General features: G+C 51.7%; 1 protein-coding gene across 8 annotated transcripts; it reads left to right on the top strand.

Moving 5' to 3' along the window:
* The first annotated feature begins 311 nt into the window (after positions 1-311).
* On the top strand, positions 312-27,571 carry KHNYN (KH and NYN domain containing). 8 transcript variants are annotated; one of them, XM_048819594.2, is made up of 9 exons: positions 312-371; positions 5,633-5,677; positions 6,284-6,548; positions 17,079-18,652; positions 19,958-20,088; positions 20,387-20,483; positions 21,100-21,207; positions 21,544-21,645; positions 21,912-27,571. In XM_048819594.2, the coding sequence occupies exons 3-9, from the start codon at positions 6,321-6,323 to the stop codon at positions 22,231-22,233; spliced, it is 2,562 nt and encodes an 853-aa protein (XP_048675551.1). In that variant the 5' UTR covers positions 312-371; positions 5,633-5,677; positions 6,284-6,320; the 3' UTR covers positions 22,234-27,571. The 8 variants fall into 8 exon arrangements, with proteins under 8 accessions (XP_048675551.1, XP_048675545.1, XP_074975021.1 ...); XM_048819588.2 differs by having other exon boundaries at positions 327-371; positions 6,288-6,548; XM_075118920.1 differs by having other exon boundaries at positions 334-371; positions 5,630-5,677.

Here is a 27,571-nt window from a genome sequence, read left to right as displayed (position 1 = left end):
TAGTGTTAGAGCAGCAAGTCTGGGAGTCAGGACTCCTGGGTTCCATGCCACCTCTGGGAGGAGAGTGAGATTTAATGAGCTGTTCCCCAGCTGCCCCACCCCAGAGCTGGCTGCATTTCAGTGGGTGGGTGAACACTTCCTTGCAGATAGTCTACAAAGCCCGACAGTAGAAACGTGTCCATCTCACTACGGTCCCTTTGGGGCAGTTCACAAAGGGTTAAGAGAGGGCAGGGCTGGGGGAGGGATGAATGGAAGTTCATAGCCTGGCCCCGCCCTCAGGAAGCTGGAAGCCACTGGCTGGATCAGGTGCATAGGACAGGTGATTGGGACTCAGCACACAGCTCTGCCACGGAATTGCTATGAGACCTGGGGTAAGTCCTGTCCCCTCTCTACCTCAGTTTCCCCTTTCACCCTGTGTCTGTTCAGACTTTGAGCTCTTCGGGACAGGGACTGTGTCCGTGCGGCACCGGGCACAACGGGGGGGGGGGAGGGGGCTGATCTCAGTTGGGGTCCGTGCGGCACCGGGCACAACGGGGGGAGGAGGGGGCTGATCTCAGTTGGGGTCCGTGCAGCACCGGGCACAACGTGGGGGGGAGGGGGCTGATCTCAGTTGGGGTCCGTGCAGCACCGGGCACAAGGTGGGGGGGGAGGGGGCTGATCTCAGGTGGGGTCCGTGCGGCACCGGGCACAACGGGGGGGGGGAGGGGGCTGATCTCAGTTGGGGTCCGTGCGGCACCGGGCACAACGGGGGGGGGGAGGGGGCTGATCTCAGTTGGGGTCCGTGCAGCACCGGGCACAACGGGGGGCCTGATCTCTGCGGAGGGGCTCAGAAGATATGAGTCAGCCACACCTGGCAGGGGGGAGGCTGGAAGCCTCAGACTTTCCTCCCATTCATACAAAGAGCCAGCCGCACAAACCCACTTCCCCGGCCAGAGCCGGTCCCCGCCCCTGCCTCGCCCCGTGTCACAACCTGGAATTTCCCAGCTGGGCCGGGCAGTGGCGGGAGGGGGCCTCTAGGGGGGTGGGGAGAGCAGTGACAGCCAGAGAGGGTGTGTGGGGCCAGATAGATGGGCTGCATGGGACAGACAGAAACTGGGGCAGATGGATGGGTGTTTGTGGAGATGGATGGATGGAAAGAGAGATAGAGGGCTTGGGGATGGATAGACAGGGGGGCGGATGGATGGATAGATACATAAAGGGTGGATGGATGGAAAGATAAAGCGGTGGATGGATGGATGGAGAGATAGAGGGCTTGGGGATGGATAGACAGGGGGGCGGATGGATGGATAGATACATAAAGGGTGGATGGATGGACAGATAAAGCGGTGGATGGATGGATGGAGAGATAGAGGGCTTGGGGATGGATAGACGGGGACGGATGGATGGATAGATACATAAAGGGTGGATGGATGGACAGATAAAGCGGTGGATGGATGGATGGATGGGATAGAGAGATAGAGGGCTTGGGGATGGATGGATAGATACATAAGGGTGGATGGATGGACAGATAAAGCGGTGGATGGATGGATGGATGGATGGATGGGATAGAGAGATAGAGGGCTTGGGGATGGATGGATAGATACATAAAGGGTGGATGGATGGACAGATAAAGCGGTGGATGGATGGGATAGAGAGATAGAGGGCTTGGGGATGGATAGACGGGGCGGATGGATGGATAGATACATAAAGGGTGGATGGATGGACAGATAAAGCGGTGGATGGATGGATGGGATAGAGAGATAGAGGGCTTGGGGATGGATAGATGGGGGCGGGCGGATGGATGGATAGATAAAGCGGTGGATGGATGGATAGCAGGGTGGATGGATGAAAGGATAAAGGAGCATATGGATGGAGAGCTAGGGGGATGGATGGAGGGATGGGTTTGTGGATGGATGAACAGGCAGGCAGAGGCTGTATGGGCACAGCTAGCCATGGGGCCAGGGTGCAGAGGCCAGTGGAGGGGGCACAGGGCACCAGGCAGGGCAGAAGTAGACAAAGGGGGGCTCATGGCACCAGGCAGGGCAGAGGCCGATTGGAGGGGGGGCTCATGGCACTGGCAGGGGCAGAGGCTGGCGGAGAGAAGGGCACTGGGCAGGGGCAGGGGCTGGCTGAGGGGGGCACCAGGCAGGGCAGAGGCTGGTGGAGGTGGGCACATGGCACTGGGCAGAGGCAGGGGCTGGTGGAGGGGGGCACCGGGCAGGGGCAGGGGCCGGTGGAGGGGGGCACCGGGCGGGAGCAGGGGCAGGGGCAGGGGCCGGTGGAAGGGGAAACCGGGCAGGGGCAGGGGCAGGGACCGGGCCGGTGGAGGGGGGCACCGGGCGGGAGCAGGGGCAGGGGCAGGGGCCGGTGGAAGGGGAAACCGGGCAGGGGCAGGGGCAGGGGCTGGGACCGGGCCGGTGGAGGGGGAAACCGGGCGGGGGCAGGTCAGGGGCAGAGGCCGGCAGACACAAGGGCCGGGGGAAGTGAAACTTCGCAGCAGCTGGAGCCTCCCCCGCCCGCTCGGGGCCCCGCGGGGTGGAGCCGCCGTCAGCGCTTCCGCCTGGCAGCGTCGCCCGCAGCCTGCTCGGGGCAGCCCGGACCCGGGCTATGGTGAGTGCGATCCTGGGGGGGGGTCTGGGAGTCAGGACTCCTGGGTTCTATCCGCGGCTCCGGGAGGGGAGTGGGGGGGAGCGGATGGGGGGATGGGAGGCAGGACTCCTGGGTTCTATCCGCGCCTCTGGGAGGGAAGTGGAGTCTAGGGGGTAGAATGGGGGGAGGGGGCTGGGAGTCAGGACTCCTGGGTTCTGTCCCTGGCGCGGGGAGGGGAGTGGGGGGGAGCGGATGGAGATGGGGATGGGGACGGGAGGCAGGACCCCTGGGCTCTATCCCCAGGTCTGGGAGGGAAGTGGAATCTAGGGGGTAGAATGGGGGGAGGGGGCTGGGAGTCAGGACTCCTGGGTTCTGTCCCTGGCGCAGGGAGGGGAGTGGGGTCTAGGGGATAGAGCGCTGGGAACCAGGACTCCTGGGTTCTATTCCTGGTTCTGCTACGGGCCTGCTGGCTCACCTTGGGCAAATCCCTTCTCCTTGGGTGACTACATTTTCCCATCTGTACAATGGGGAAGACAATCCTGACCCTCTTGGAAGAGCCAGGGATTACGGGTCACACACCAAACTTGTACCCCCTTCATGCGCTCTGGTATCATTCATTATGAGCCATATTATCTTATTTATAATTCACTAGTAGCTATTTATAATTGCTATTATGCCTTGTATAATAATTTAATCATTGTGATTATTCCATTTATTTAGTCAGACTGGTTATATATCATTAGTTACCATTTCTAATTCAACATTATTATGGACTGTATATTTATTGTGAATATTATAATGGGTTTATTATGAGCAATTATTTATGTCATTAATTACTATTTCTAATGCATCGTTATTGTGTATTGTATATTAATTATTATTGATTAAGAATGAGCATATATTTTGTAGTTCATTAATTACTCTCTATAATGCATTGTATATTAATATGATTATTATTTATTTTAGATTTATTATATATTATTTGCAAAAAGAAAAGGAGGACTTGTGGCACCTTAGAGACTAACAAATTTATTTGAGCATGAGCTTTCGTGAGCTACAGCTCACTTCATCGGATGCATTCTGTGGAAAATACAGTGGGGAGATTTATATACATAGAGACCATGAAACAATGGGTGTTACCATACACACTGTAAGGAGAGTGATCACTTAAGGTGAGCTATTACCAGCAGGAGAGCCGGCGGGGGCGGGGGCGGGGGGGGAACCTTTTGTAGTGATAATCAAGGTGGGCCATTTCCAGCAGTTGACAAGAACATCTGAGGAACAGTGTGGGGTGGAGGGGGGGAATAAACATGGGGAAATAGTTTTACTTTGTGTAATGACCCATCCACTCCCAGTCTCTATTCAAGCCTAAATTAATTGTGTCCAATTTGCAAATGAATTCCAATTCAGCAGTCTCTCCTTGGAGTCTGTTTTCGAAGTTTTTTGTTGAAGAATAGTCACTTTTAGATCAGAAATCGAGTGACCAGAGAAACTGAAGTGTTCTTCGACTGGTTTATGAATGTTATAATTCTTGACATCTGATTTGTGTCCATTTATTCTTTTACGTAGAGACTGTCCAGTTTGACCAATGTACATGGCAGAGGGGCATTGCTGGCACATGATGGCATCTATCACATTGGTAGATGTGCAGGTGAACAAGCCTCTGATAGTGTGGCTGATTTGATTAGGCCCTATGATGGTGTCCCCTTACACTCTTACAACTACAATACTCACCTGCTGAAGTGAAGAAACAGATTGACAGAGCCAGAAGAGTACCCAGAAGTCACCTACTACAGGACAGGCCCAACAAACAAAGGAACAGAACGCCACTAACCATCACCTTCAGCCCCCAACTAAAACCTCTCCAACACATCATCAAGGATCTACAACCTATCCTGAAGACGACCCATCACTCTCACAGATCTTGGGAGACAGGCCAGTCCTTGCTTACAGACAGCCCCACAACCTGAAGCAAATACTCACCGGCAACCACACACCACACAACAAAAACACTAACCCAGGAACCTATCCTTGCAACAAAGCCCGTTGCCAACTGTGTCCACATATCTATTCAGGGGATACCATCATAGGGCCTAATCACATCAGCCACACTATCAGAGGCTCGTTCACCTGCACATCTACCAGTGTGATATATGCCATCATGTGCCAGCAATGTCCCTCTGCCATGTACATTGGTCAAACTGGACAGTCTCTACGTAAAAGAATAAATGGACACAAATCAGACGTCAAGAATTATAACATTCAAAAAACAGTCGGAGAACACTTGAATCTCTTTCGACCTAAAAGTTGCAATTCTTCAAAAAAAAAACTTCAAAAACAGACTCCAAGGAGAGACTGCTGAATTGGAATTCATTTGCAAACTGGACACAATTAATTTAGGCTTGAATAGAGACTGGGAGTGGATGGATCATTACACAAAGTAAAACTATTTCCCCATGTTTATTTCCCCCCCTCCACCCCCCACTGTCCCTCAGATGTTCTTGTCAACTGCTGGAAATGGCCCACCTTGATTATCACTACAAAAGGTCCCCCCCCCCCCCCCCCCCCCGCGCTCTCCTGCTGGTAATAGCTCACCTTAAGTGATCACTCTCCTTACAGTGTGTATGGTAACACCCATTGTTTCATGTTCTCTATGTATATAAATCTCCCCACTGTATTTTCCACTGAATGCATCCGATGAAGTGACCTGTAGCTCACGAAAGCTTATGCTCAAATAAATTGGTTAGTCTCTAAGGTGCCACAAGTCCTCCTTTTCTTTTTACGAATATAGATGAACACGGCTGCTACTCTGAAACCTATATATTATTTGTAATTCATTGGTATTACGTGCTGTAGATTAATTATTGTGATTATCACTGATTATTTACAATTCATTAGTTACTATTTATAATTCATCGTTACATACTGTATGTTAACTATTATGATTATTGGGTATTTATGATCAATTATGTATAATTTGGAATTAATAATTTAGTGTTATCTTGCAGTATTATTAACGTGTAATATCTCATCTATTAATTATTATATATATTTTTGTTAGCAGCGCCCAAAGACCCAAGCCAGCACTACAGAAACGTTTGAAACTCAGGTAGGAACACGCGTGCACAGTGATTCTGACCCGGGTTAAACCCACGCCTTTAGCTGGCTCCCAGAATAGCTGATCTGGGTGAGCTGGGAACCATCCGGAGCATGAAACGAAGATCAGAGCGTTTACACTGGAGTCGCTGGGCTGGTTTAGAGCTTGATCCAGAGTTTATTCCCCTTCCTGTCTGGGAAGAGTTGGTTGTGATGCTCGGGTCTGGCGCTCTTTGGTATTCAGACAAGGTGGGCGGTAGCTCAGCGGGGGTACATCGTCATGGCGGAGAGAGCCCAGCGGTCGGCGCTTGCCTTAGCCCAGTGCACTGTGGGAGCCAGAGTCTGTGTCCCTGTTTCCCACGGTCCTTTGCGCTGTGCCAAGCTTCTCCCAGTGCATTGTGGGAGCCCTCTTGGGGCATTATGGGGAGGCACTGCAAGACTAGGGGGTAGCCTGCGTCCCCAATGCAAAATCTAAGCCCCCCCCTCTTCCCCCGGCCAGCCAAGTCTCTTCACCTGCCTCTCACCCCTCCCCTGCCTGCCCAGCGCCCGCATTGCCCACCACCCGCACCCCCGTGAATTAACGATGACCCGTAATTAACCCCTCCACCCTGTGGCCCAGGCAGGCCGAGGTGGGCGCCGTGGCGCCAGGCGGCACCATGGAGATGGGCGCCGCGGCGATGGGGGCGCTGGACGAGTTCGCAGTCCCCGAGGAGGCCCAGGCAGCTGTCACAGAGCAGTGGCCCCGCATCGAGCGGCTCTTCGGCGTGGAGCTCAACGTGCTGGGGGTGCTGGACGCCAGGCAGGCCCCCCCCTGCGCCCCCATGAGCGCCAGGCAGAGCTGGCTGCAGCTGCAGGGCCCCCAGCAGGACCTGCAGAGAGCAAAGGTAACGGGGGGCTGCTGGGTTCTCCCCGACACACCCCCGCCTCTCCCCATGCCCCTGTCCCCCGACATACCTCCATCTCCTTGCGTGCCCGCTACCCCCACACTCCCGTCCCCCATTCCAGCCCCATCTCCCCCCACCTCCACGTCCCCCGACATACCCCCATCTCCCCGCATGCTTGCTACCCCCACACTCCCGTCCCCCATCCCCCATTCCAGCCCCATCTCCCCCCACCCCACGTCCCCCGACATACCCCTGATGCCCGCTACCCCCACACTCCCGTCCCCCATCTCCCCCCACCCCCACGTCCCCCGACATACCCCCATGCCCGCCACCCCCCACTCCCATCCCCCATCCCCAGACACACCCCCATCTCCGCATCCCCCGACACCCCCCATCTTCCTCCACCCCCACACTCCCATCCCCAATCCCCCAATAGCCCCCCACCCCTGCCACCCCCACACTCCCATCCCCCGACATACGTCCATCTCCCCCCACGCCCGCTGTCATAAATATAAAGGGAAGGGTAAACCCCTTTAAAATCCCTCCTGGCCAGAGGAAAAACCCTTTCACCTGTAAAGCGTTAAGAAGCTAGGATAACCTCGCTGGCACCTGACCACAATGACCAATGAGGAGACAAAAAGAAAAGGAGTACTTGTGGCACCTTAGAGACTAAAGATACTTTCAAAGCTGTGGGGGTGGGGGGAAACAAAGGGTTTGGGTCTGTCTGGGTGATGCTTTTGCCAGGGACAGAACAGGAATAGAGTCTGAGAACTTAGTAAGTAATCTAGCTAGAGATGCATTAGATTATGATTTCTTTAAATGGCTGAGAAAATAGCTGTGCTGAATGGAATTGATATTCCTGTTTTTGTGTCTTTTTGTAACTTAAGGTTTTGCCTAGAGGGATTCTCTATGTTTTGAATCTAATTACCCTGTAAGGTATTCACCATCCTGATTTTACAGAGGTGATTCTTTTACTTTTTCTTCCATTAAAATTCTTCTTAAGAACCGGATTGCTTTTTCCTTGTTCTTAAGATCCAAGGGTTTGGGTCTGTGGTCACCTGTGCAAATTGGTGAGGATTTTTATCAAACCTTCCCCAGGAAAGGGGGTGTAAGATTTGGGAGGATTTTGGGGGGAAAGATGTTTCCAAGCGGGCTCTTTCCCGGTTATATATTTATTAGATGCTTGGTGGTGGCAGCGATAAAGTCCAAGGGCAAAAGGTAAAATAGTTTGTATCTTGGGGAAGTTTTAACCTAAGCTGGTAAGAATAAGCTCAGGGGGTTTTCATGCAGGTCCCCACATCTGTACCCTAGAGTTCAGAGTGGGGAAGGAACCTTGACATGGTGGCAGAGTGGTGGGATTACCTTGAAATCATTTTGAGATCAATTTGAGATTTTTTGAATCAGAAGCACAGATTTGAAAAGGAAATATTTTTTTTTCCCTTTGGGCTGCTGGAAAGCAGGTTTTCAGCTGAAAGCAGTTAGAGGTTTTTTTGTCTCTGCTTGGGGGCCAGAGCAGAGACAACAGGGGATTGTCTTTGGTGAGCTGGAGTTTTCTCTACCTAAAGGCAGGGTAGTTAATCTTCTGCAGGGAAATTCACTAGTCTTCAGAGACTGGAAGAAGTTTTTGTTTTTTTTTTTACCTAAGAGCAACTGGAGGGGTTTTCTGTCTGTTTACCTGGAGACAAAGGTGTTAGGTTTTTTTTTTTAAGGATTTTTCTGTAGGCTGACAATCACTGTCAGAGAACATAGGTATCCGGTTAGAGCAGAGCAAAATTTTCTCAGCCATTTAAAGAAATCATAATCTAACACATACCTAGCTAGATTACTTACTAAGTTCTCAGACTCCATTCCTGTTCTGTCCCCGGCAAAAGCATCACCCAGACAGACCCAGACCCTTTGTTTCTCCCCACCTTCAGCTTTGAAAGTATCTTGTCTCCTCATTGGTCATTGTGGTCAGGTGCCAGCGAGGTTATCCTAGCTTCTTAACCCTTTACAGGTGAAAGGGTTTTTCCTCTGGCCAGGAGGGATTTTAAAGGTGTTTACGCTTCCCTTTATATTTATGACACCTGATATCCCCACACTCCCATCCCCCGATACACCCCTTGTCCTCCACTCCTAATCCACCCCCCCCACACCTCCCCATCCCCTCACACCCCCGCAGACCTCCATCCATCTCCTCAACCCGCCCATGCCTCCATTCCCCCATGCTCCTGTCTCACATCCCCCGAAACACTTACCCATCCCCTGACACCCTCATCCATTCCCCCAACCCCCGACATACACCCCCATCTCCCCATCCCCATAAACGCACACCCATCCTCAGACACTTCCCCATGCTCCCAACACACACACACATCCTCCCACACCCCCATTGCCCATGCCCTCTATCCCTCCTCTAATTATCTATCACCATAGACACCCTTCTAGCTAGATATATATTTTTCTATCCCCCATACACCTCTCCATCCGTCCACCTTTCATTCACCCCTTCATCCATCTATCCATCCCTCCACCCTTCCATCCACCCCCCCGTCCATCAATCTATCCGCCCATCCATCCATCCACGGCCCTCCACCCTGTCCATCCATCCATCCATTCATCCATCCATCCACGGCCCTCCACCCACCCACTGGGTCCATCCATCTATCCATCCATCCATGGCCCTCCACCGGGTCCATCCATCCACCCATCCATCCATCCATCCACGGCCCCCCACTGGGTCCATCCATCCATCCATCCATCCACGGCCCTCCACCCTGTCCATCCATCAATCCATCCATCCACGGCCCTCCACCCACCCAGTCCATCCATCTATCCATCCATCTATCCATCCATCCATCCACGGCCCTCCACTGTCTCCATCCATCCATCCATCCATCTATCTATCCATGGCCCTCCACCTACCCATCCACCCACCCTGTCCATCCATCTATCCATCCATCCATCCACAGCCCTCCACCCTGTCCATCCATCCATCCATTCATCCATCCATCTATCCACGGCCCTCCACCTACCCATCCACCCACCCTGTCCATCCATCTAACCATCCATCCATCCATCCATCCTTCCACAGCCCTCTACCCTGTCCATCCATCTATCCATCCATCCATCCATCCATCCTTCCACAGCCCTCCACCCTGTCCATCCATCTATCCATCCATCCATCCACAACCCTCCACCCTGTCCATGCATCCATCCATCCATGGCCCTCCACCCACCCATTCACCCACTCTGTCCATCCATCTGTCCATCCATCCACCCATCCATCCATCCATGGCCCTCCACCCACCCACCCTGTCCATCCATCCATCCATCCATCCATCCATGGCCCTCCACCCACCCTTCCACACACCCTGTCATCCATCCATCCACGGCCCTCCACCTACTCTGTCCATCCATCCATGGTGCTCCACCCATCCATCCACCCACCCTTCCACACACCCTGTCCATCCATCCATCTGTCTGTCCAGCCAAAACTCCTCTCCACTATTTCTAAGCTCTTTGTAAAATGGCCAACCTTTTCTGGCTTTTGTGCAGAAACATAAATCCACCTTCAGACTGTGTACAGTAGCAACCAGTGAGTGTGCGTATAACCGTAACACACTCACCGTGCGTGTGCATGTGTCCCAACCCCGCCTGTGTAAATATATCACATGTGGATACTAACCAACCATGGCCGTCGATACTGATCACAAACCAGCAGGGGTGCAGAGCACAGCACGATGTGTGTGTGTGTGGGATGTATCACAACCGTGAGTGTGAGATAACACTAACGGGGTTTAATACACATACAGCCCCCACCCCCCTTGTATCACAACCTTGCATGCGGGTGTGTTACAATTCCAAAGGGATTCAGTCCCTAAGGAATTTAACACCCCCGTCCCCAGTGTGTGTGTGTGTGTCCCAACACCTTGTGAGTAGGTTTCACACCATCTTGTGTGTATGACAACTCTGGGTGTAGCTCCACCAACATCCCGTGTGTAGTTCAACCTCATGACTTTGCTTCTCTCTGTGTTTACATTTGGTAGCTAACTCATATCATCTAAACCTCCCCACACCTGTCTCTGCCCTGAGTGAATTTCGATACACCCTGCATCTTCAAGATTGTCACTCACTCCCTGGGTTCTGCACCAGTTGTTCTAACATTGAGTTTCTGCCTCTTCCCACCATTCCTTGCCTCTGAAATCGATTGATGAATTTTTAACCAGTATTTATGCAGTCTGGACCCCACCATAGTCAATGGGGCCAGATCCCAGCTGGAGTCAATGGGTCGTATGTCCATTGGAGTCAATGGGGCCAGATCCCAGCTGGGGTCAATAAGCTGTCGCTCTATTGAAGTTGGTGTGAGCAGATCCCCAGTCGAGTGACACTGATTCACAGCCCATTGGGGATTTGGTCCTGTGTTTATATCCCTTTGTTCTTCAACGGTTCAAGAGTGTGGTAGCAACCTCAGAGCAAACTTAGGAACCAGGCACAGAGCCCAGACTGGCTGGGAGTTCTGTGCTTAGATGTCACCAATCGATTCTCAAGTGTGAACTCCTCAGGCACGATCACACCCTTAGCATGGAGTCACAGAGAGTTCCCCTAGGGTACCCCAATCTGTCTCAGCACCCGGGGAGCCTGCCTTTGTGACAGATGGTCCCTTACCCCAAGAATCACAGCAATATTCAGCTTCCTCCCAGCTGCAAAGAACTGGTCACTTATCCTAGGTCAATCGCATCTTAGAACTCATGCCAAAGACAACCCTTGTAGTCAATCCTATAATAGACTATATCCAGTTTTATTACATAGGAAAAGGAAACAAGGGTAAAGCAGGTAGACACATGCACACCAATGAGTTCCAGGCTAGGTATCAAAAAGTAATAGACATTTCGATAAGAAGCCAGCTCTATATGTCCTCCAGGGCTAGCCCAGGCCAAGCACTGGGGATCTTTTGCTTGTGCTTAGTAATCCTCACCCCACCATGTCTAAGCAGCATAAAGATACAGCTCCTCCTTTTTAGGGCTTTTTCTTCCCTTCCCCCTCTTCTGCTCTGAGCTGGAAACTCAGCTGACAGGAGGCACTGGCTTGCTTCATAAGGCGGGGAGAGCAAAGGGCAAAGTCTTGCAGTCTCTTTAACGTCCCGCGATTGTCTGGCAACGCCGGGACAGGAGGTTGCTGTTGGAGCCCAGCATTTTGCCCTAGTTCATGTCTCGCCCCTGCCCTCCTGCATTTTACAGCCATTCATGTCCCTGTCCTGGTGATTTACAGGGCAGATATGATCTCCCAAGCAGGGATACTGGTGTTATAAGTGAGATTAACACAGGCCGCGGCTCACAAGCATCCCCTAAAGTCTCCACACATTCCTAGAACCCTCATACTGATTTCACCAGGTAGGGTTGCCAATTTCGGTTGGACGTATTCCTGGAGGTTTCATCACATCACATAACCTTTCATTAAAGATTAATCTTTAATTCCTGGAAACTCCAGGACAATCCTGGCAGGCTAGCAAATTTATCACCAACACTAATGCACAGGGGAGCCAGATGGGTGCCCGCCCTCTATTTGTCAGTGTTCAGTTGAGGCCTGGGGACCTTGGCACGAGCTGGCACCTGGTCTGCCAGTGTCACTCTCTCTGGTTTGTTCTGAAAGGTGGGAGCCCCTACAGCAGGGGGTCTCAAACTGGGGGTTGGGACCCCTCAGGGGGTCGTGAAGTGATTACATGGGGGTCGCGAGCTGTCAGCCTCCACCCCAAACCCTGCTTTGCATCCAGCATTTATAATGGTGTTAAATATATGAAAAAGTGCTTTTAATTGATAAGGGGGGTCGCACTCAGAGGTGTCCTGTGTGAAAGTGGTCACCAGTACAAAAGTTTGAGAACCCTGCCCAACAGGGAGCTGACCTGCCATAACTCTCCGGCACCCTAGGAAGTGATTGTATTTCAGGACACACCCCTGACTGATTTTGCTTTCGATTCCACCCAAAGCGGCAGGGAATTTTTCTTCTGCTGCTGCGGGCGTGAAACCGACAGGGGGGGAAATTGCAGCCAAAATAACCATCTTCTCTCCCTCCCTCCCCACAGTCACGCCCACGTGCTGATCAGCTTGCACACAGTGGTTTAGGAAGTACACGCAGCTGGGGAAGCCCAGGGCTGGGCTAGCAGGGGGCTGCAGGTCAGGAGTGAGGGGCACCTGCAGAGCTGGGGGTGGGGGCTGTTAGGGGGCTTATTCCTTCACCCACTTACTTCCCTGGTCCTTCTCGCATGAAGAGAGAGCAACAATACCCGAAGTCCAAAGGTGCAAACAATTCGATGTTTATTGGGGTGAAGTTCCAGCAAGCATGATTCCAGTTTCCTTCCTTAGTGTCCTCCTTCCCAGCTCTGACACCACAGAGCCTTACACCTGTGTCTCTGTTCCCATTCCTGCCCTTAGCCAAACATGATTCCAACTTCCTTACTCCCATTCCCTGTTCCCATTTCCCCCTTTAGCAAAACATGATTCCAATTTTCTTACCCCCATTCCCTGTTCCCATCTCCCACACCCACCCACTTCCTCATTGACTACAGATTATATAGTAAAACTTGAGTTCTGCTTAGCTATACCTTAACCAATCATTTTCCTGAAATTTAACTAACCAATCCTAACATATTGTAACATGATTATGTAACCAATTATATCCCACCACCTTAATTAGGTTTCAGAGGAACAGCCGTGTTAGTCTGTATTCGCAAAAAGAAAAGGAGTACTTGTGGCACCTTAGAGACTAACCAATTTATTTGAGCATGAGCTTTCGTGAGCTACAGCTCACGAAGTGAGCTGTAGCTCACGAAAGCTCATGCTCAAATAAATTGGTTAGTCTCTAAGGTGCCACAAGTACTCCTTTTCTTTTCACCTTAATTAGTTTACACCCAGCAAAATTAATTATACAGCAGACAGGAACAATCACAGAACCAGACAGAGATTATACAGACAAACAATAGCAAAGTGGGAACTATAATGACAAGACAATACAGAAGTGAGGATTTCACATCCCAGCTATTGATAAGTGAGTTCTTGCCAGACAGGATGCTATCAAACTAAGTTTCCTTTTACATTTTCTAGGCACTTCCCTTTCTCTGGAGGTGATAGGAATACAATCCTGTCCTGATAGTGCCTAACAGCCCAATAGCACCGTATTTCAATGTGACTAGTTTGGAATGTGGGGATGTGACTGTTCGCTTCCCAGCTTATGGCTGCCTCTGCTGCTTAGCCAAAGGCCTTAGGCTAAGAACAGGGCCTCAGACTGTCACAGTAAGAGAAGGCCCTTACACCGGCAGACAGTGATTTTGATTCTTCTTTTATACCTCTATAACTAGCCAAGTGATAAGAATACACCTAAATTCTTAAAGTACAGGCCTTTGCAGACAGGCCTGAATATCTATATCCTAACACTCCACCCCTTTTTTTTCTTTTGGGATCCTCCTGCCCAGGTATCCCTGGAAAAGCATAGGACATATGGCGACACATTTCCTGATAGGGCCAGGCATCAAGGTGGAAGGTGTCGATATTCCATTTGTCCCACTGCCCCTTGTGTAGTATTGTGCCCTGCACCTTCTCTCGTACGGGCATACCACACCTATTCCAATTAGTGTTCCAGACTTCCCATTAGAGTGGGCCTGAGAAGGTTGGGTCCGGGTTGTCTAGTACACTGCAAGGTTTGGAGGGCTTATTACATTACTTATAGGTTATATCCCTATGCAGCGTAACACAAGTACAGTTAACAATTCAAAATCCACAGCAACACTGAGTCCTGACCACTGCAGTATGGTCCAACATCCGAGACACCCCCAAAACACTGCCTCTCCTCCTTCGATGGGGTCACGATCTTGTGTCCAGTTGCTGGCAGTTGCAACAAGCTGCCCCTGGAGGTTTTGCTTGCTTTTGTCCATATCATAAGTCCATTGAATGTTCACAGAGAAATGGGATATTGTCCAAACCAGCTTGACCACTTGGTATGGAATCAGGCAGTAAGCCCTGGCTTATTCACAGCAATAAGATTCACAGATCCATTTGTGCACCAAAGTCCATATAGCAGCATGTAGATGGGTGTAGTTTGGTTATGGGCTGGTGTAATTGTGCCCCCAGTAAGATGTACATTCCCAGCAAAACACCTTATACACAGTACACCCAATTGTCCACCCCTTCCATAGGCCATTGATTCTGCTCCTCCATAGTCATAGGAGAGGGGCACATCCAAACATCTTCTGTTGATTTACACTATTTTACACACCCCTCCATTGATTCCCAGTGAGCTCCTCCCCTTCTCATTATTTCCATAGGGCTTGTGGGGGCCACCTTACTTGCCATTCCATTTCCAGGTACCACGGTAGCTATTACACAGGTGCTGGCCTCCTAGTTGAGCATTTTGCATTCCCATACACATCTGCCCCCCCAAGGTCAGCCTTTTGAAGCCATCCCCCACCCACATCATGAGATTTTCTGTTCATTAAAACACAACAATGCTAGCAACAAGACAAACACCACAGACAAACAACACAAAACATAGATCCATGGTATTCTGAGTTATTCTTCCGCTGGCGCCAGCTTGCTTGTAGAGTGTCTGAAAAACAAAAGAAACAATTTCCACCCCCCTGGTGGGGACAGATTATTGCTTAATAATAATACCACTTTCTTTTACAAAAAGAAAAGGAGTACTTGTGGCACCTTAGAGACTAACCAATTTATTTGAGCATGAGCTTTTGTGAGCTACAGCTCACTTCATCAGATGTAGCTCACGAAAGCTCATGCTCAAATAAATTGGTTAGTCTCTAAGGTGCCACAAGTACTCCTTTTCTTTTTGCGAATACAGACTAACACGGCTGTTCCTCTGAAACTTTCTTTTACAAATTTCCTTGCTAATTGCAGGAAAAACAGAAGAATTACCTCCAGGCTGTCCTTATTTCGTTCTATAGTCAGGCTAGTGAATTACCTCACTCACTGGTCATTTATGAAATTCATGAGATGGTGTACCTCAGTTTCCCCTCTTGTACAACAGACCAAGTTTGCAATAGTTTCTCTGCTGTACCAAGCTTTAAGTTTATTCTCAGGTAATAGCTGAGACACAGCTTCAGATTTTAGCACTGTACACACACACACACACACACCCCTTAAGGTTAACCTGTCCCCCTTATTTTCAGGCTTGACTTGTTTTTTTCACCTCCCTTTCCTGGAGGGCCATAATCTGAGTCTTCTAGTAGCTTGTTTGCTGACCAGATGTATTCGTTATTTGCAGCTCCTTTGTGCCCATCAGCTAGGTAATTTGCATTTACACACAGAGGCTTACTAGCTTGCTTTTGGATCCAAAGCTGTTAGCAGTTTAGAGAGTGTCTTAAAAGGGAAACATTCCACTTCCACTAGAGTTCTGATTACTTTCCACTTTCATCTCCTGCTCCAAAACACACAGATCTGAAAAAGAAAGCACAACCTATTGTGGCTCCTTTTGGAGCCCTATTAGGATTTTAATGAAGTACCATGTTTTATTTGCATTTCTTTTACCCCTTCTCCAATAGACACTCCACACGTCCTGGGAAAATGCACATTCCTTCCATATAGTTTAACCTCCATAACGTCATATTAGCCAAATTAATTTTACACAAGGTGTAACTGCCTCCCCCATGCCCACAGAGTTTTCATGCACACCCACCAAAGCAACAATCTAATCCCCCGGAGCCACCCCAAGGCTCAGTGTTCCCATCATTCCTCCCCTTTTCCTTTTACCACACAAAATTCTCTTTTGCCTAACATTTCTTGCACTGTGATTACTCTTTTACACAACTGTACCCCGAATACCCTGCCATCTTGTACAACTAGACACAACCAGGGGCAGCCAAGTTAAGTTCCAGACAGCAGGGGGCTGTGGGTAGGGGTTGAGGGGCATCATCACACACCCTTTGTAGCCATTATTAATTGTGATAAGAGCAACTAGTGGGGTGTATGGAGATAGATAGATGGATAGATAGATAGGGAGCGTATGGATGCATGGATGGATAGATGGTAGAGATTGTCTGGACACAGTGATAGAGAGAGAGTGGGGGTCTGTATGAGGATAGATAGATACCTGTGATCGTGTAATTAAAACCTGTGTGGTGATGTATGTGTGGGAGGGAGCAGAGTTAAGATTACCCAGACATCTGCTATTCTGGCATTTCCTAACTTTTGAGTGCTGGGTTTTGCGTCTTAAAAAATATTCATTTAAATGCAGATTTTGTTTGTATACAAACATATAATTATGTATCAGGGCCCCACTGTTCTGGGCACTCCACAGACCCCAACCGAGATCAGGGCCGTATTGTGCCAGGCGCTCCACAGACTCCGACCAAGATCAGGGCCCTGTTGTGCAAGGTGTTGCACAGACAATCTTTGCCTCAAATAAAGCCCCAGCCCAGTGCTGAGTAGTACAGGGCTCATGATACACAGTGAGAAGTTCTCATTCCAGCCAGCAGAAGACACATTCTTGGAAGCCGGTGTCCCGCAATAGCCCGTTCTAACCCTGTCCCTGTGTTGTGTCCTCCAGGAGTATATCAAGGGGCTCTGCAGCCCGGAGTTGAGCGAGAAAGTCTGCTACCCTAAGGACATGCAGTGCGTCTTTGTGGGAGCTCAAGGTCTCTTCCTGGACTGTCTCACTAAGGGGACCTCTGCCAACCTGGTCCTGCTCAGCCCCGGCTCCCTGCTGGTCTCAGGCCTAGCTGAAGCCTTTGTGATGGCCCAGAGCCGCATCCAGGAGTTCGTGGAGAAATACCAGAAGGCACCACGGCTGCCGGAGGAGCAGGAGGCTCTGGTGAAGAAGGCCTTCCGGGAGCTGGTGGAGTCCCACGATGACAAGCATGCCATAGACCTTCTTATCCTGCCCACCCCACTCAAGGAGGAGCTGCTCAGCCTAGTGCGGGACATCCAGGAGGAAGTCGGGGAATGGACACCAAGAAATAGAGCATGGGTGCCACCAGGTATCAATCGGGACCAGCTGCAATGGTGGGAAGTGAAAGCGACAGGTGGGGCTAGGCACCAGGGCTTCTTTGACCTCAGTAGACCTCCAGACCAGACTAGGCATCAGGGCTCCAGGTCTGGCATCCCAGGCTGTCCTCAGGACCAGGAGAAGCTGGCGGAGGAGGCCTCTGAGAGGCCAGTGCTTTACAAGAGGTCATCGAAACCCGTCCCAGGTTTGGACGGCAGCCAGCAGGCTCAAGAAGACTTGATGTTCCCCGGCACCCAGGACTGGATGAGAGACGTGGAGGAAAGGGGGCCGGAGGAGAGCAGCCAGGAGGAGGAGGAGGAACAGTCGGCTGGGGCCCTGTCATCATCATGGACGGAGAAGGAGTTCAAGATCATGCTGAACTTCTTCAAGACCATGGGCTACGAGGAGCGGGTGGTGAAGAAGGTGCTATTGGAATGTGGTGTGCGGGAAGCCCCCTCAAAAATCCTGGACAGGGTCCAGATGGAACAGGCCTCCTCCTCCCAGCAGGGGCATGACCCTGCGCCCTTTCAGGAGTCCGGGGCAAGGGAGACGTCTTCTCCTCCTCCTCCGCCCCCAGAGACGACCCAAGATGAACACGAATACCTGCTGGAGGTCATCAAGTCAGCAGCGGCCAACTGTGGCCACTCACCCAGCGAGATCCCGGCTGAGATCTGGACAGGGGCCCCCTTGGCCGGCCTACTGAGAAGGCTCAATGAGAAAGCCAACCACCAAGAGGAGGCTGGGGTTAAAACTAGGCTGGAGGATAAAGGCAGCTGCAGAGATGGAGAGCCGGCCCTCTTGAATGGCAAGGAGTATCCCCAGGGTCAACATCACTGTGAGCCGGGGAGGAAAGGAGGGTCTCCTGTCCACAGAGGAGTCCGTGGCCCACCTCCCCTCCCAGAAGGCTCTGATTTCCCCATGGATGTGACCCCTGTAGCTTCCCCTGCATGGGCTGCCGAGGAGAGCCAGCCAGCTGAGGATATGTACCCAGTGCCAGCAGGCCCAGTGCCAATGGTGACCGGAGCCCAGCGGTTTAAGGAAGCCATCCGGACACCCTTCAAGCTCATCTTGGCCAACACGCCAGGGAAAAAGAACTTAAGGAGGGTCATTATCGATGGCAGCAATGTAGCCATGGTGTAAGTAGCCTGTGTTGCTGCGTCTTGCTCCGAGACCTAGGGCATGGTGCGTGGTGAGCCCAGCTAAGAAACCAGGATGCTTGGTCAGCTGAATACCTCTTAACCCTATTGACTTAGGTCTTTCAACTTGCCTGCAGGCCTCAATACACCTTAACTAGGCTTCAAGGCCTTTTCTTTCTTGTAGGCCTCAAGACCAGACTAGGCCCCAGCATTTTATGGTTGACTTGTCCATTGACCTCAGGACCAGAGTAGGCCTGGAGAATCTAGGCTTGATGTACCTTTAGGCATCAATATGCCTTAAGAGCAGCTAAGCTTCAAGACTGTAGGCTTGACTTTCCTGTAGGCCTCACTAGGCCTCAAAACCCAAACAGGCCCCAAGACTCTAGGCTTCACTTTCCTACAGGCCTCAAGATCAGATCAGGCCCCAGATCTCTATGTTTGATCTGCCCCATAGGTCCCAAGATCAGACTAAGATCCTAGACTTGGCATTCCTGTAGGCCTCAAGACTCTATGTTTGACTTGACCATAGACCTCAAAATCAATTTGGGCCGCAGGATTCTATGTTAGATTTTCCTGCCCTCAAGACCAACCTAGGCCCCAAGACCATAGGCTTGACTTGTCTGTAGGCCTTAGGGCCTAGTCTACTCTTGAGGTCACCACAGGAATGTCTTGAGGTCACCACAAGCTTAGAGTCCTGAGGGATAGTGTAGTCTTGAGGCCTATGCACAATCCAGTCTCAGGTTTCTGGAGCCTAGTCTAGTCTTGGAGCCTATCGGAACATCAAGCCTTTGATCTTGGGGCTTCATCTGGATTTGAGGTCTCCTAAGGCCCTATACTTGACTAGTCCATAGGCATCATTTGGCTTCAGGACCAAACCAGCCCCAATTCATAGAATCATGGAATATCAGGGTTGGAAGGGACCTCAGGAGGTCATCTAGTCCAACCCCCTGCTCAAAGCAGGACCAGTCCCCAACGAAATCATCCCAGCCAGGGCTTTGCCAAGCCTGACCTTAAAAACCTCTAAGGAAGGAGATTCCACCAGTTCCCTAGGTAACCCATTCCAGTACTTCACCATCCTCCTAGTGAAAAAGTTTTTCCTAATATCCAACCTAAACCTTCCCCACTGCAACTTGAGACCATTACTCCTTGTTCTTGCAATTCCTCTCCCGCATCTGGCGTAGAGCTCAGAATTCTAGGACTGTCCTATTGCATTGGCCCCTCTTCCCCTATTTGCCCAACGCTGTGCCAGGGGAACCCAGTGCCAGCACCTCCATGCCTCAACATCGCCTTCCGTCCCTCCTGTAGGCACGGCTTACACCAGTTCTTCTCCTGCCGGGGCATCGCTCTGGCTGTGCAGTATTTCTGGGACCGTGGGCACCGGGAGGTGACGGTCTTCGTGCCACAGTGGAGGATGGAGAAGGTTGCCAGGGTGGAAGGTAAGAAGGGAGGTGGGGTGATGATGGAGCTTTATCGCCCTGCATGACATTGCCCGGGCCTGCCACCTGGGGCCCTTCACCACCCCTGGCCCCCTGGGGCCCCTTGCTACCCTGCCATGAGCTTGCCCCCTGGGGCCCCTCGCTACTCTGCCATGAGCTTGCCCCCCGGGGCCTCTTGTTACCCCATACCACCCTGCCCCCTAGGGCTTGATGCTCACCCTCATAGATCCCACTTCCTAAAGCCCCACCCTGTCCTCCAGCCCCATGCTTGCTGACTCCATCTCCCCTCCTCCCCCAGAGAGACATTTCCTGACCCAGCTGCAGGACCTGAGCTTGCTGTCACTGACACCCTCACGCCAAGTGGCTGGGAAGCGCATCACATCCTACGATGACAGGTAAACCTGGGGCTCCCTCTCCGCCCCCCTCCTGATGTGGGGAGCCCTCCCACACTCTATGCTGCCCCTGCAGGAGCAGAGGACTCAGTGGAGCCACCGATGTGGTGCTGTCTGAGCCCAGCTGGCAGAGAGCTGAGGGGCCAGGCCTCGGAGGTCCACCCCCACTGGGCTTTCCAAGCTGCGAGGGGCTGCTACACCCCTATCTGGTCACATGAGGAACGAGGGGGTGGCTGTGAAGCAGAAAGTCCCTGCAGCTGGGGGTTAATTGAAGGCTGAGCTCCAGAGGTGGGGATGAAATAGCTCTGTGCGGCCTCTCAATCCTTACCCAGGGATCCCTGCCATCCCAGCTCTGGCATCCACCCCCCAGCTCCGTGGTGCCCCTCACTCCAGACCTGCAGCCTGCTTAGAGCAGGCAGACAGGGACCCCCTTATGCCCATCACCTCATTATCACACTGCTTCCCTATAGGGGACTATGGTTCCACTCCTGTGGTGCTGCCGCCACCTTGTGGTCAGTGTTGGGTACAGCCAGCATCTGGGACCCAGCTCTTAGCCTTGTCCTGGAACCCAGAGCAGGGCCTGGAGTGCTGGGGTCTCACTCTGCCCCCTTTGGGTTAGGTTCATGCTCAGGCTGGCAGAGGAGACTAACGGCGTCATCGTCACGAATGACCAGCTCCGGGACCTCATGCAGGAGTCCAAGAAATGGACCAGAATCATCAAAGAGAGGTGAGGGGGCCAGGGAATGGGACATGGGGCCTTTCCCCTCTAGGGGGTGCTGGTTCCCACCCAGCTCCTGGGCAGAGACTGGCTGGCTCAGGGAGTGGGGAATGGGACACAGGGCCTTTCCCCTCTAGGGGGCATCAAGTCTGATCCAGGCCCAGGGTAGGGGAACTGGCTAGCTCAGCAGGGTGGGAATGGGATCTTAGGCCTTTCCCCTCCAGCTCCAACCTGGCCCCAGAGCAGGAAACTAGCCGGCTCAGGGGGACAGAGAAGGGGACCTCCTCTCTATGGGGTGCTGGCTCTGATCCCGAATGGGATTCTAAACTTCTTCTTCCCTCTCAGACTGCTGCAGTTCACCTTCGTGGGGAACATCTTCATGGTTCCAGATGACCCGCTGGGCCGAGAGGGTCCCACCTTGGATGAATTCCTGCAGAAACCCCTCAGGTACCTAGTCGTGTGGGGAACCACCCCTCTCAGCCAAACCTCCTTCAGCTGAGAAGAAATGCCCCATGTGCCAAAATCCCTTTAAGGAGATGCTGATTCCTCCCCTTGAAGGCTGGCATTTTTGACTGCCAAATGCCTGCCTGCGCCCTGCTGGTCAGACTTGGGAACTGCATCCATGTCCCCTGCCAACCATCTGGGGGGTCAGGCTTGGGGCTGGGGGTGGCTGGGAGCTGATGCTAACTTTGCCTCAATGCTCCTCACTGCAGGCAGAAGCCTCCCACTTGCCACTCCTTTGCGGGGCATGGGGCTCCCTTTCCCGCCCCCAGCCGGCCAGCCTCCCAGACAGAGGTGCTGCAGCTGCGGGACAGGAAGCCCCCCGGGGAGCGGCGGCAGAGGAGACAGCTGCAGGAGGAAAAGGGAGAGGAGGCGGAGGTGGTACGGAAGCCGCGGGAGACTGAGCGGCTTCGGCAGGAGCTCTTGACGATCTTCACGGGTCAGGACCAGAAGGTGGACTTCGTCCTGCACAGAGAGCCCTGTAGCCGGGATCTGAACAAGCTCTCTGAAAACCTGCTGAGCCTCAACTTCTGAGACGCCCACGTCAGCCATTGCTGACCCCCTGGGGTCTACCCTCATCCTCCCACCAGCAGGGATTGCACCCACCAAAATCCCAGATGAACTTCATTAGCAGCAGTAAGCTATTAACCTCCTACCTGGACTAGCTCTTTACGTGACAACCTCCCATGGTGCATCATGAACAAGGGACTGAACCAATGACCTTCAGGACCAAAATCATGGACTTTGCCCCACGTAACTCCACTGGGTGGTAGCAGTAGGAAGCTGTTATCCTCTCATGTAAACAAGCTCCCCCCCAAGTTATCAGCAGGGCTTGAACCCACAGCTGTCAGTGCTAATAATCATTGAACACAGCCAACTGAGCTGCAGGAGTAAGCCCATTAGCTGGTAGCAGTAGCAGGTTGTTATCCTGTGTGAACCATCATGTTATATAGCAGCTGGGTCACCAGCTGGGATTGAAGCCACAACCTTAAGAGCCAACATCACAGATGGAGCTGCTGGAGTAACTCTCATTGTTTAGTAGCAGTAGTAGGTTGTTATCCTGTTCTGCGGACCACACATGTTGCAGGTGGGTTCCCCACTACGTCTCTCTCTACTCATCCCTCTGAAGTTGGGCCTGGCATCTGATCCAGGTGCCTCACAGTTAGGACTTCAGCAAATGCTGAAGGACCATTTATAGCTCATCTAGGGTGCCTTCTCAGAGAGAGACATCCAGCAGCCCTTCTTTGGCCTGGGGAGAGAGATTGCTGCACCTGTGGGAGAACCCACCCGAACTTGCCTCATCAACCGTCATGGAGAAGGGACAGACCATGGCGTATTTATTTTGGAAAACTGACCGCTATACCTGGAAGGTACGACCGAAGCCACCCATGGGAGAAGCATTGGCTGGTCCTTTTCCAAGCCAACTGTCTGTGGTGGCAATGGCTGCTTGAAGTTCACAGGACAACCAGGCAACGGTCTCCAAACCCAGCCAAGCTGGAGGCTCAGAGCCAGGCAGATGGAATGCAAGCAGGCATGGTCTTCTTCATCCTTCGTTGCAGTTGATGGACAAGGGGGAAGAGGGTGTCGGTGAGGAAAGAAAGATTGGAGGAGCCCAAGGTTGGGTCCATACTTCTCCACCCCACTTCTCCTCCTCTCACCTTGGCTTCTGCCCCCTCAGACCCAGCGGGCATGTCACTTCCCCACCCAGAATCCGTTCCACTGTGCCAGCCCAAGGAGCTCTACAAGGCTACTTCCAGCCATCATAGGATGCTGGCAATCATGTCCTCTTGCTGCTGTATGGAGATGTCCTATTCCAGGGGCCGGCAGGAAGTCCATGGCTCTGGCCTTCCCCTCTGGTCTGTGCTGTAAACCCACGACACATGGATGCTTCTCCAAGTCACCCTACACCCTAGATATACCTCTGCCTGGCTCCGGTGTCAATGAAGCAGAATCTGTTCCGAGTGCCTCCAAGCGATGGGTGCGTTGTGGACCTTAAAGCATGAGTCATAGAATCACAGAATCATAGAATATCAGGGTTGGAAGGGGCCTCAGGTGGTCATCTAGTCCAACCCCCTGCTCAAAGCAGGACCAATCCCCAATTAAATCATCCCAGCCAGGGCTTTGTCAAGCCTGACCTTAAAAACTTCTAAGGAAGGAGATTCTACCACCTCCCTAGGTAACGCATTCCAGTGTTTCACCACCCTCCTAGTGAAAAAGTTTTTCCTAATATCCAACCTAAACCTCCCCCACTGCAACTTGAGACCATTACTCCTTGTCCTGTCCTCTTCTACCACTGAGAATAGTCTAGAACCATCCTCTCTGGAACCACCTCTCAGGTAGTTGAAAGCAGCTATCAAATCCCCCCTCATTCTTCTCTTCTGCAGACTAAACAATCCCAGTTCCCTCAGCCTCTCCTCATAAGTCATGTGTTCCAGACCCCTAATCATTTTTGTTGCCCTTCGCTGGACTCCCTCCAATTTATCCACATCCTTCTTGTAGTGTGGGGCCCAAAACTGGACACAGTACTCCAGATGAGGCCTCACCAATGTCGAATAGAGGGGAACGATCACGTCCCTCGATCTGCTCGCTATGCCCCTACTTATACATCCCAAAATGCCATTGGCCTTCTTGGCAACAAGGGCACACTGCTGACTCATATCCAGCTTCTCGTCCACTGTCACCCCTAGGTCCTTTTCTGCAGAACTGCTGCCTAGCCATTCGGTCCCTAGTCTGTAGCTGTGCATTGGGTTCTTCCGTCCTAAGTGCAGGACCCTGACCTTATCCTTATTGAACCTCATCAGATTTCTTTTGGCCCAATCCTCCAATTTGTCTAGGTCCCTCTGTATCGTATCCCTGCCCTCCAGCATATCTACCACTCCTCCCAGTTTAGTACCATCCGCAAATTTGCTGAGAGTGTAATCCACACCATCCTCCAGATCATTTATGAAGATATTGAACAAAACCGGCCCCAGGACCGACCCCTGGGGCACTCCACTTGACACCGGCTGCCAACTAGACATGGAGCCATTGATCACTACCCGTTGAGCCCGACAATCTAGCCAACTTTCTACCCACCTTATAGTGCATTCATCCAGCCCATACTTCTTTAACTTGCTGACAAGAATACTGTGGGAGACCGTGTCGAAAGCTTTGCTAAAGTCAAGAAACAATACATCCACTGCTTTCCCTTCATCCACAGAACCAGTAATCTCATCATAGAAGGCGATTAGATTAGTCAGGCATGACCTTCCCTTGGTGAATCCATGCTGACTGTTCCTGATCACTTTCCTCTCATGTAAGTGCTTCAGGATTGATTCTTTGAGGACCTGCTCCATGATTTTTCCAGGGACTGAGGTGAGGCTGACTGGCCTGTAGTTCCCAGGATCCTCCTTCTTCCCTTTTTTAAAGATGGGCACTACATTAGCCTTTTTCCAGTCATCTGGGACTTTCCCCGTTCGCCACAAGTTTTCAAAGATAATGGCCAATGGCTCTGCAATCACAGCCGCCAATTCCTTTAGCACTCTCGGATGCAACTCGTCCGGCCCCATGGACTTGTGCATGTCCAGCTTTTCTAAATAGTCCCTAACCACCTCTTTCTCCACAGAGGGCTGGCCATCTATTCCCCATGTTGTTATGCCCAACGCAGCAGTCTGGGAGCTGACCTTGTTAGTGAAGACAGAGGCAAAAAAAGCATTGAGTACATTAGCTTTTTCCACATCCTCTGTCACTAGGTTGCCTCCCTCATTCATTAAGGGGCCCACACTTTCCTTGGCTTTCTTCTTGTTGCCAACATACCTGAAGAAACCCTTCTTGTTACTCTTGACATCTCTCGCTAGCTGCAGCTCCAGGTGCGATTTGGCCCTCCTGATTTCATTCCTACATGCCCGAGCAATATTTTTATACTCTTCCCTGGTCATATGTCCAACCTTCCACTTCTTGTAAGCTTCTTTTTTATGTTTAAGATCTGCTAGGATTTCACCGTTAAGCCAAGCTGGTCGCCTGCCATATTTACTATTCTTTCGACACATCGGGATGGTTTGTCCCTGTAACCTCAACAGGGATTCCTTGAAATACAGCCAGCTCTCCTGGACTCCTTTCCCCTTCATGTTAGTCCCCCAGGGGATCCTACCCATCCGTTCCCTGAGGGAGTCGAAGTCTGCTTTCCTGAAGTCCAGGGTCCGTATCCTGCTGCTTACCTTTCTTCCCTGTGTCAGGATCCTGAACTCAACCAACTCATGGTCACTGCCTCCCAGATTCCCATCCACTTTTGCTTCCCCTACTAATTCTTCCCGGTTTGTGAGCAGCAGGTCAAGAAAAGCTCCCCCCCAGTTGGCTCCTCTAGCACTTGCACCAAGAAATTGTCCCCTACGCTTTCCAAAAACTTCCTGGATTGTCTATGCACCGCTGTATTGCTCTCCCAGCAGATATCAGGAAAATTAAAGTCACCCATGAGAACCAGGGCGTGCGATATAGTAGCTTCTACGAGCTGCCGGAAGAAAGCCTCATCCACCTCATCCCCCTGGTCTGGTGGTCTATAGCAGACTCCCACCACTACATCACTCTTGTTGCTCACACTTCTAAACTTAATCCAGAGACACTCAGGTTTTTCTGCAGTTTCGTACCGGAGCTCTGAGCAGTCATACTGCTCCCTTACATACAGTGCTACTCCCCGACCTTTTCTGCCCTGCCTGTCCTTCCTGAACAGTTTATAACCATCCATGACAGTACTCCAGTCATGTGAGTTATCCCACCAAGTCTCTGTTATTCCAATCACGTCATAATTCCTTGACATCACCAGGACCTCCAGTTCTCCCTGCTTGTTTCCAAGGCTTTGTGCATTCGTATATAAGCACTTGAGATAACCTGCTGATCGCCTCTCATTCTCAGTATGAGGCAGGAGCCCTCCCCTCACAGACATTCCTACCTGTGCTTCCTCACGGTATCCCGCTTTCCCACTTACCTCAGGGCTTTGGTCTCCTTCCCCCGGTGAACCTCGTTTAAAGCCCTCCTCACTAGGTTAGCCAGCCTGCTCGCAAAGATGCTCTTCCCTCTCTTTGTAAGGTGGAGCCCGTCTCTGCCCAGCACTCCTCCTTCATGGAACACCATCCCATGGTCAAAGAATCCAAAGCCTTCTCTCCGACACCACCTGCGTAGCCATTCGTTGACTTCCACGATTCAACGATCTCTACCCAGGCCTTTTCCTTCCACGGGGAGGATGGACGAGAACACCACTTGCGCCTCAAACTCCTTTATCCTTCTTCCCAGAGCCACGTAGTACGCAGTGATCTGCTCAAGGTCATTCTTGGCAGTATCATTGGTGCCCACGTGGAGAAGAAGGAAGGGGTAGCGATCCGAGGGCTTGATGAGTCTCGGCAGTCTCTCCGTCACATTGCGAATCTTAGCCCCCGGCAAGCAGCAGACTTCACGGTCTGCTGGTTTGAGTCGCTATGGCCTGAGCTCAAAGACGCCCTGGCTGTAGGTCACCTCGGTCAGCTCCAGCCTTCTTCTGTCTTCTACCTCTTGCCCTCAGCCAGGCCAAAAATCTCGCTCAAGAGAGAGTCCCCTTCTTTGCTCTACCCATCTTTTCTGGAGTCCCAGTTCCCTCAGCTCCATGCGTGGAGATGATCTGACCCGCTTGGCACATCCTTCATTTTCCTGAAATCCAATGGCACTCTTCCAGCCATGTCTCCTGCATTCCCGTCCCCTAAGCCTTGTGTTCTCCATCTTTCTTGTCTTGTCTCTATCCCACCAAAGCTGAGGGCACGGCGGGTCATTACCCAGCCTTATCGACCTTTATACATTCAGTGGCTATTTATGTAAATATGTTTTTTGATAATGATGATAAATAAATGGCAGGGCCCGTCTGATAAAA

This window comes from Caretta caretta, chromosome 13 (assembly GCF_965140235.1).
Source record: "Caretta caretta isolate rCarCar2 chromosome 13, rCarCar1.hap1, whole genome shotgun sequence".
NCBI classification, from domain to species: domain Eukaryota; kingdom Metazoa; phylum Chordata; order Testudines; family Cheloniidae; genus Caretta; species Caretta caretta.
The sequence above is the reverse complement of the archived record's forward strand: the minus strand, read 5'-3'. Positions and strand labels throughout refer to the sequence as shown.

Excerpts from the sequence above, each read along its gene's own strand:
- KHNYN (XM_075118918.1), top strand. Across the intron at positions 18,653-19,957 it reads GGCAGCAATGTAGCCATGGT|GCACGGCTTACACCAGTTCT; the intron begins GTAAGTAGCCTG and ends TCCCTCCTGTAG. Across the intron at positions 21,208-21,543 it reads ACCAGAATCATCAAAGAGAG|ACTGCTGCAGTTCACCTTCG; the intron begins GTGAGGGGGCCA and ends CTTCCCTCTCAG.